The following is a 9,719-nucleotide window of genomic DNA, read 5'->3' as shown; positions in this document are numbered from 1 at the left end:
AGACTGGTCAATTACACATGGACTTACTTCTAAAAAATGTATTTTTACTTCTAATGTTTGTTAAACGAGCATAAATGTATGCAATATGTATTAAAACTATATAAAAATATGCTATACTGTAAAAAATTATCGAAAATAAAGGAATTATCATGCAAACCAGTGGTTGTGTGGAGTATTTTAAAAACATTTAGAGGATTTAAGTCAATCTGCAATCATTAATTCATGTGTGAAGTAAAAATAATTTAGTATTATAGTAAAAATAATTAAACCCAATATTCTGGGTTTAGAAAACACCCAATTTGCTGGGTAAAATTAACCCAACATGTGTTCTGTCCTATATTTACCCAGCCCTTGGGTTAAAAACAACCCAAATTGGGCTCAGTCAAACACTATTACCAGCTTTCTGTTTGCTTAGCTCTCTCTCTCTCTCTCTCTCTCTCTCTCTCTCAGACGATCATCTCTAAGATTGCTCATCTTTCTCATGTTAATGCTCTAAAGACAGTTCACTCCACCACACATTCCTCGAGAGCCTAGTTAGGTGGATTACAACTTGATATGAAGGAAATGTGAGTGGTGTTTGCTTTATTAAAATGCACATGAGCAATATTAATAGTGATGCTTGGTTTATCAAACGCCACTAAACATGGATCGTTTGTGTTTGCATTATTGGTAAGCCTTGTTAGGCATTCTATAAGTAACTTTGCAAATACATGTCAACTTATTCTAATAACCAATAAATACTCTAATGAGAGTTAGTTGACATGTAGTTTCAAAGTTACTTATACTCAGTAGAATGTCTAACGTTGATCATTCAGCGAAATAAAGTGTAACCGCATATTCAAATTTACAATAAGGTTTCTTAGTTAACATTTGAAAATGTATTTACTAACATGAACTAACAATGAGCAATACATTTGTTATAGTATTTATTAATCTTTGTTAATAAAAATCCAGCTGCTCATTGTGTGTTCATGTTAGTTCACAGTGCATTAACTAATGTTAACAAATACAACCTTTAATTTTAATAACGTATTTTTTCAACGTAATGTTGAAATTAATATTACCTAAGGTTAATAAATGCTGAAGAAGTATTGTTCATTCTTAGTTCATGTTAACTAAATGTAGTTAACTAATGTTAACTAATGAACCTTATCGTAAAGCGTTATCCAGTTTTTAATCAAAAGAAAAATTTCCCATTGCCTAATTATGCTTTTTGAAACTAAAAGTGTTGCTTTTACATCCCTATAAACAGGCAATATGAGAGAGAATTTACAGTACGTTTGGCGTGTAGAAATGTCTCAGATACAAAGAAATATTATAGTCAGGAAAAACAAGTATTGCTGTATCTTACTTTCACAGAAATGCATCATTTACCTCTCATTATATTGCTATATTTCACATAACTGTTTATTTTTCACATTTCAGGTCCAGCCGAGTCTCTAACACATTTAGAAATTATGGATAAAACCGATTTAGAGGGTGCTCTACCATTTATTAAAAAAAAAAAAAAAGTGTTCAATAAAATATACACCATTTACAAAACAACATTTGGCAATACGTCTGGAGGCCATTTCTCTGTCCTGTACTCTAGTGTCAAATTACATCAGTATCGGTTTTCTGGTTAAAATCCTTTTAAAAACCGATCTTCACAATAACTCCAGAGTACAATGAAACGGCCTCCTGGCCGCACACACACACACACACGCTCACAAGGGAAAGATACCATACAAAAATAAAAATAGGATATGTTATAGATAGATAGATAGATATACTGTTTTTGCAATATTTCAAATAAAATGCCAGGTTGGATTGACATAAAACAAGAAGAACAGAGACGAAAGCACAACAGCTATCATGCGGTCGCTCAAACATCTGTCTAGATAACTGTATATGCGTGAAAGTAAAACCCAACATCTGCAGTATTGTGTGTGAGTCTAGCAGCAGCTGAAGACACTGGTTTGACGGCTGTGTTCAAAACCTGTGAGATGCAGATCGTGACGCGTTATCCTCCAGATCAAGGGCTTTCAACCTTTTACACTGCAGAAAATACTTAAAAATGCTTAAATCAAAGATGCATTTACTAGAGTAGTAAAATGACATAAGATATACTCATCTAGTAAATGCATCTTGATTTAAGATTTTTTTAGATATTTGAACTGGAAATAGGCCTACTGAGAAAGAAAATATTTTTGTTTGCGGTGCACAGGCCCACATGAGAAGCTCGACGACACTGTAGAACTTTCACTAAGAACATAATAAGAGCGTAATATAATTCTAAACTGGAACAGTTGGGACTGCCATAGAAATGCTCTGGTTGAAAACCCCGGATCTGGCGTTTATTCTTGTTTTAAACCTGTATTGAAACATCAATGACTTTTTCTTTTGTCTAAACAGCATCTCTGTGTCGTAAAGAAACACATTCACGTTGGGTTTTGAACACAGCTAATTACTTCATTATAAAGACACAAGAGTTTGCTGGGAAAACATCCATCCATCTTATATAGATATATATGTCATGAAAATATATTTTAAAAAATAATAATTTTTCTCCACACCTCCTTCGCGGCCCCCAGGGGTCCACACTGTAAACAAAGTGAAATGTGCAACTGTTATGAATTGTTATAAATGACTTTTTAAATGGTGTGTAACCCATTTTTTATTTTTAGGCTACCTGAGGAAACGGCTTTACAGTGATGGACCCCTGGTTAAAAAAGCCTGGCTCAAGCTCAGTGGAAACAATCTTTATCCAAAGAACCATTAGCTTATTTTGAAGAAAAAAACACGGTAACACTTTATTTCGATGGTCCACTTTAGACATTCGACTAACTATAAGTAACTTTTCAACTACATGTCAACTAACTGTCATTAGAGCATAGTAAACTGTCTGCTTAATATCTGCTAACTCTTTATTGTGATGATCCCCAACAGATATTCTCCTGACTATAAGTGACTTTACAACTACAAGTCAACTTATTCTCCTAACCCGAACCCTAACACCTAACCCTAACAGTTTACTAATACTCTAATGACAGATAATTGACATGTAGTTGAAAAGTTAGTAGAATGTCTAAAGTGGACTATCGAAATAAAGGAACCAAAAACACTGATCTGTAGAAGCTAAACATTATAAAGATCCCAGTATAAACGGACTCAGTGGGTCCGTTTATAAACCGAATTTTAGGTCAAACAAGGACGAACCCAAACGTTGGGTTAAAAATGTAATTTAAAAATGTAACCCAACGCAACGGCTGGGTTTGTCCATATTTGACCCAAAGTTGGGTTAAAACAACCCAGCATTTTTTTTTTTTTTTTTTTTTTTTTTTTTTTAGAGTGCATGTTTTAATGTCTTTATGATAAGGACACGAGAGAAGTGGAAAACATCCAAACATCCATCTGCGCGCGTCTTTTACACGTGCACAACCACCGGCGCGTCAGACGCTTCCAGCTCGTTCCGGTAACGCTCGAGCCAGTCTCTGAGCTCCGAGATCCGGTAGCCCTCCGGACCCCTCCCGCCTTGATACACGACCTTCTCGTCCTTTAGTATGTAGAGGCGCTCGAAATACGCGCCGTACGCCGAGTTGGACGAGTTCTCCATGGTGTCCACGACTATTGCGCTCTCCGGTACTTTCTGGTTCATGAGCTCCGCGGCGCGGAGCCGGTCCTCCAGGCAGCGGTGCCGCGGGATCTGATACGGCGCGTCGGAGCTCACCCAGCCGTCTGACGGATGCGCTTCCTCGATGTACACCAGCAGCGAGTCCGCGATGTCCGCGTACTGCCGTGCGACGCGTTGGAACGCCGACAGGCGCGTCATGAACGGCGGTCAGGAGCAGCTCCCGAAGTTGATTATGAGAGGTCTCCTCCCGCGGGCGTAGTCTAGAATCCTCCGCGTGCCTCTCCGACGCGCGTTGTCCAGCGGAACCACCTCTGTGTTGGGCGCCGCGCCGCCCAAACGCGCCGTTTTAAAGAAGTCCAGCTTCTGCCCGTACCACACGGCGCGCAGCGACTCGAGCGTGAACATCTTGTTGGAGTCGGACACGCACATCGGCGGGTCGTCAGGGCTCGCGAGATCGCTTTCCCGCATCTTCATTAGAAGCTTCCTTCGGATGCAAAGGAAATCCAGGAGCCAGAGCGTCAGTGCCGCGAGCAGGAACCGCGGGAGAAGCATCAGACACACGGCCGCGTTTTTCAACGCCTTCGCCGTTTGGACACCTGCGGATCCATGCAGCATCTCCATCCCCGTCCGGACAGGTACAGATACAGCCGTGTCGTTTAACGCTCTCTCTCTCTCTCTCTCTCTCTCCCTCTCTCTCACACACACACACACACACACTCTCTCTCTCTCTCTCTCTCTCTCTCTCTCTCTCTCTATCTATCTCTCTCTCTCTCCCTCTCTCTCTCTCTCTTTCTCAATCTCTCTCTCTCTTTCGAGCACCAAGTCCCGCTTTTTATAGGACTATAAGGATTTGAATGAAAAACAACACGCCTACACCCGTGCCGCCTCCTCACATGGAGGGGATTCCCTCCCGTCAACTCTCCTGTCTGGAGGAGAGAGAGAGAGAGAGAGAGAGAGAGAGAGAGAGAGAGAGAGAGAGAGAGAGAGAGATGCGATCAAATGCAACATGCTGCCGTTACTCGTTAGATTATTTGACAGCTCCATGCATGCATGACATGCATTCCATCAAAAATGCTTCTCTGTGCTAAATGCACAGTTGAAACACGTTGGGTTATTTTTTATAATGGTTGGGTTAAACATATTGGGTCATTCTAGTACGTGTTGGGTCATTTTAAAAATCGTTGGGTCATTTCTAGTACACTTACGTGTTTTGAATTTATGTACACAATTATGTATATTTACATGAAATTCTAGACTCCCCAATATTTAGTTTGTAATTAAATATATATTTATTGAGACATGTTTGTTTTATACAAATAAACAATCTATTGAAACAAAGTGTATTTATTAATAATATAATTAAACAAATAAATATTTACTTAAATGTCATAATAAATAGTTAACTGCAATGTTGGGTTACTTTTAACCCAGCTGGCTTTTAACCCAATGCATTGAGTTAAATCCGAGTTACCCACAGTGAGGTTATCATAGTGTTCGTTCATTTTTAACCCAATATTATTAAGTGTTGGATCATTGACATGTAAATACTTTTTTTCAAGACTGTTCTTATTTCAATTGCAATGGTGAAATGTAGAGAGAGAGAAAGATATAAGTTAGATTGACATGGCAGTTGCATTTTTTTGATGCAAGGCATGCTTCTTACTCACTTAAAGGTGCAATGTGTGATATTTCTGAGGATCTATTGACAGAAATGCAATATAAGATCCATAACTATGTTTTCAGTGGTGTATAAAGACCTTACTTAATGAACCGTTATGTTTTTATTACCTTAGAATGAGTCATTTATATGTACATAACCGCGGCCACCCCTTCTATGAAGGTCGCCATATCGTGACGTCATGTTTCTACCGTAGCCGACAGCGAACAGACAGCGCTACAGAGCGCGTTTCATCACTAACTTGAATGAGAAGCAGCAGAAAAAGACGCGGCTTCCTACGTCGGCCACCGTAGCCTCTCATTCGAGTTAGAAATTTCAAGGAAAGGCCGCGAATTATTGACCGGTTGCAATTCGCAATTCTCACCACTAGATGCCGCTAAAAATCACACACTGCACCTTTAATAATGTTGGGTTAAAAATAACCCAACGAGTAACCCAACTATGGGGTGGTTTAACACCTTCCCAACTGTGGGTTATTTTAGCTCAATACATTGGGTTAAAAGCCAGCTGGGTTAAAAGTAACCCAACAGTTCAGTTAACTATTTATTTTTATTTATGACATTATTTTAATAAATAAAATACACTTTGTTTTCAAATACAGATTGTTTACTTGTATAAAACAATAAATGTGTCTCAACAAATATATTTTTTAATTACAAACTAAATATTGGGGGGTCTAGAAATGAATGTAAATATACATAATTGTGTACATACATTCAAAATACACAAGTGCACATACAACATACGTATTTAATCCAACAACCGGGTTATTACTAGAAATTACCCAACGATTTAAAAAATGACCCAACATTTTTGGAAAAATAACCCAACATAGTGACCCAATATGTGTAACCCAATGGTTGGGTTAAAAATAACCCAACATTTAATAAAAAATAACCCAGCATTTTTTACTGTGTATTGTAAGACTTGCTTTTTATTAAACTTGTCAAGAGGTATGATGAGATTGAGGATATATGACAGTCGCACTTTTAATGCATTGTTGGCTTAATGAAAATACATTGATGGTGGAGTCAAAAGAGATGCTGAGATTGTTTGAAAAATGGCATTTTTTAATGCATTAATAGCTTTAATGCAAAATGTGCTTCTTTATGAACTCGTGGTTAAGTCGAGAAAAAGATGCTGAGATGTTAAATGGTTTGACATATGAAAATTGTGATTTTTGATGCATTAGTGCATTATGTAAAAAATGCTTCCTAATGAAAAAAAAACACATTAAAGAGAGACACTGTATGCTGAGAGAGATGACAAATTATTATTTGATTAGAATATTTGGCAAATTGTAATGCATCTTGGCATCAAATGAGAATTCAGTGATTGTAAAGAAACAACAACATGCTGCTTGTTCGATTATTTGACACTTTTGAATACAGTGCTGGTTTAAATGTGTTGCGTAACGAAATGCGGAAACACTTTATTTTACAGTGTCCTTGTTACATATGTTACATGTACTTACCATAGTAATAACAGTAAATTATGCATAATTACATGCAACTAACCCTCAGCCAAACCCTAATCCTAATCCTTTAGTAAGTACATGCTGTTAATCATTATTACTCAATACTTAAATATATAATTACACTGTAACAATAACACCTTAAAATAGAGTGTAACCAGAAATGCTTCTAAGTGAAAATACAGTGAGGTTTTAGAGCATGATAGAAGTTCGGTGCATTTGGAGGCTTGCATTATGCAATGTTAAAAAAGTTTTTTAAAACGTGGAATGATGGAATTAATTAAAAGAAATGCAATTTCATGCATTTCTCTTATCCCTCTGGTGCTCTTTGTTGACCGGAATTTTTTACGGTTTGTTTGTTTCAAATTTTTTGACTCACCGGAATGGTATGAAACTTGGTACAGGTTTTGGCACTTGCTATGTGAACACACAAATAAATCATGGACATGATTGGAACAGGTTAAATGGTCCTGTAAAAAATAGTCCCACCTGTGCTCCTCGCGGTCAGAAATGAGCGCATTGGAAATGAATGGAGACGAGTTTCCTCTAGTGGAAGCGTTTGGTACTGCAGCCGAGCACACTCTCACTGAAAGATCATTTATTGAGATATCAAGCTAAAATTTGGAACACAACTTGTTTAGGTTTATGTTAGTGATTTAAAGATTGAAAATAGTATTTTTGTGCATTTCTGTTACTTTTTTAAGTTCACTCTTTAAAACTTTATTCACTTCAGCAATAATCGGCCAAGTTTCGTCTTTGAACAGAGATCAAACTTCCGTCTGTCGCTCTAAAGCATTCAAGAAGTTGGACATTTATTTTCAGGTCTATGCTCAAAAAGTGAGTAAGTGGATTATAAATACAGCGTAAATATAATTTAGTACCATAAATCCCCTAAAATACAAAATAAAAAACATTGTCAAACTAAAATATTGTACATTCATTTCATTGACAAAAATCAATAAACATTTTTGACTGACACGTGAAGAGCACAGGACATTGAGAGAAAAAGAGTTGTTTTTTTTGACAATGTTAGTTGCTTTTGCATTAGTTTTAATACATGTCACATGAAAGCATGTTATGAAAGCAGTCCTAAATGCCTGAAATGACTTAATGAGCATGCACTGATGCACACAGAGGAGGCAGTGTGTCGTTTCAAGCCAAAGACGTAAGCGCAAACCAAGGCATGCATGCAATCTGTTATACCTGTAAACCCAGGTATCAGAATATTTTCTATATTCTTCTAATCTGTTTGTAATGCACTTTTGGCGTAGTCAGAAAAAAATAGATTAAGACGCATTCTATCATCTCTGTAATATGATCTAATCATAATTACTTTTTAAAAAGCAAATGCTGAAATGCCTAAAAATATGCATGTTATATGTGTGTTGCATTGTGTGAGCGCACAGATTCTCTCAGGAGAATAAACAAGGCTGAACGTTCAATGTGAATACAAAGTTCTCGGGCCAAAAATTCATGATCCCTAATGAATGCATTTATTTAAGATAATGAGCCTCAATCCTACATTTACCTATTCCACAGAAACCTATTTACAGGGGAAACACTACATACCGTGTAAACACAATGTAATCCTGTAATCCTGGTAATTCAATGCTTGACACAGTTTAATCAGGTAACAGCGCTGACTTACACTGGCAGAAGAGAAACTAGACTTCTGAGAATCTCATGTCTGAAGTGTTTCCTGATGCAGTGAAACTGTAGAAGTTCCCTGTTACTGTCAAAACACAACTTTGCTGAGAAACACTGGTGTGCTTGGCGAATCTCAGCATGTATAACTGAGATGTTCACCTCACGATCCCGACAGTGTTCAGGGAAACTGTGTGGTTTGGTTACGCTGGTGGAGCAGAGATACTACATGCATTACAGACTTGAAGGAAGATAACCTGCTATCTTTGCTTTATTCCAGAGACATCGATGTTTTGAGCCAATAACCTGAGCTGTAAATATCATGTGACTAATGAGCCAGACAGCACTGACTGACACCTCATACACACACACACACACACACACACACACACACACACACACACACACACACACACACAGAGTGTGTTCATTCTTCAATAGTCAGGCACTAAAACATCTACTATCATATGATTTATTTTTTTACATTTATTTAATACTTGCAGTGTGTGTGTGTGTGTACTTGTACAACTATCTTTGTGAGGACCAGTTTGAGTTTTAGACCAGTGGAGTGAGGACAGAGAGAGTAAAGTGAGGACATGTTGGCCGGTCCTCAGCGTCTGAGAGCCTTTAAAGGCCTGTTTGAGGGTCAAGACTTGGTTTTAGGGATACGGTTATAATGAGGTCAAGGGTCGGTTTAGGGTCAGGGGTCGGGTTAGGCACTTAGTTGTGATGGGTAAGGTTAGGGTAAGCGGATAGAGATTGCATTGTGTCAATGAATGTCCTCATGAAGACAGATTTACAAAGAATTTGTGTGTGTGTGTGTGTGTGTGTGTGTGTGTGTGTGTGTGTGTGTGTGTGTGTGTGTGTGTGTGTGTGTGTGTGTGTGTGTGTGTGTGGATGTTTGAATGTTCACAGAAAATTCAGAGATAATGTTTTTATAATTTCATTGGAATGTTAAGACTCAAAGAAACATGCAGAAATGCAGTACTTCGAGTCAGTGGATTGAGCAGAAGTGTCATGAAGACACAAAGTCAGGGTTAACATACATTGGGATATTTTTAACCCAACCGTTGGGTTACACATATTGGGTCATTTTTAAAATCGTTGGGTAATTTCTAGTAATAACCCAGTTGTTGGGTTAAATACGTATGTTGTGTTTACACCTGTGTGTTTTGAATTTATGTACACAATTATGTGTATTTACATTAAATTCTAGACTCCCCAATATTTAGTTTGTAATTAAAAATATTTGTTGAGACATATTTATTGTTTTATACTAATACATAATCTGTATTTGAAAAAGTGTATTT

General features: G+C 37.5%; 1 protein-coding gene across 1 annotated transcript; it reads right to left on the bottom strand.

Moving 5' to 3' along the window:
• Positions 1-1,499: 1,499 nt before the first annotated feature.
• dio3b (iodothyronine deiodinase 3b) lies at positions 1,500-4,467 on the bottom strand. The gene has a single exon (XM_084431729.1). The coding sequence runs from the start codon at positions 4,232-4,234 to the stop codon at positions 3,407-3,409; it is 828 nt and encodes a 275-aa protein (XP_084287855.1). The 5' UTR covers positions 4,235-4,467; the 3' UTR covers positions 1,500-3,406.
• Between the last annotated feature and the right edge of the window lie 5,252 nt (positions 4,468-9,719).

This window comes from Rutilus rutilus (genome assembly GCF_951802725.1).
Source record: "Rutilus rutilus genome assembly, chromosome: 15".
NCBI lineage: Eukaryota > Metazoa > Chordata > Actinopteri > Cypriniformes > Leuciscidae > Rutilus > Rutilus rutilus.
This window is presented reverse-complemented; position numbering and strand designations above follow the sequence as displayed.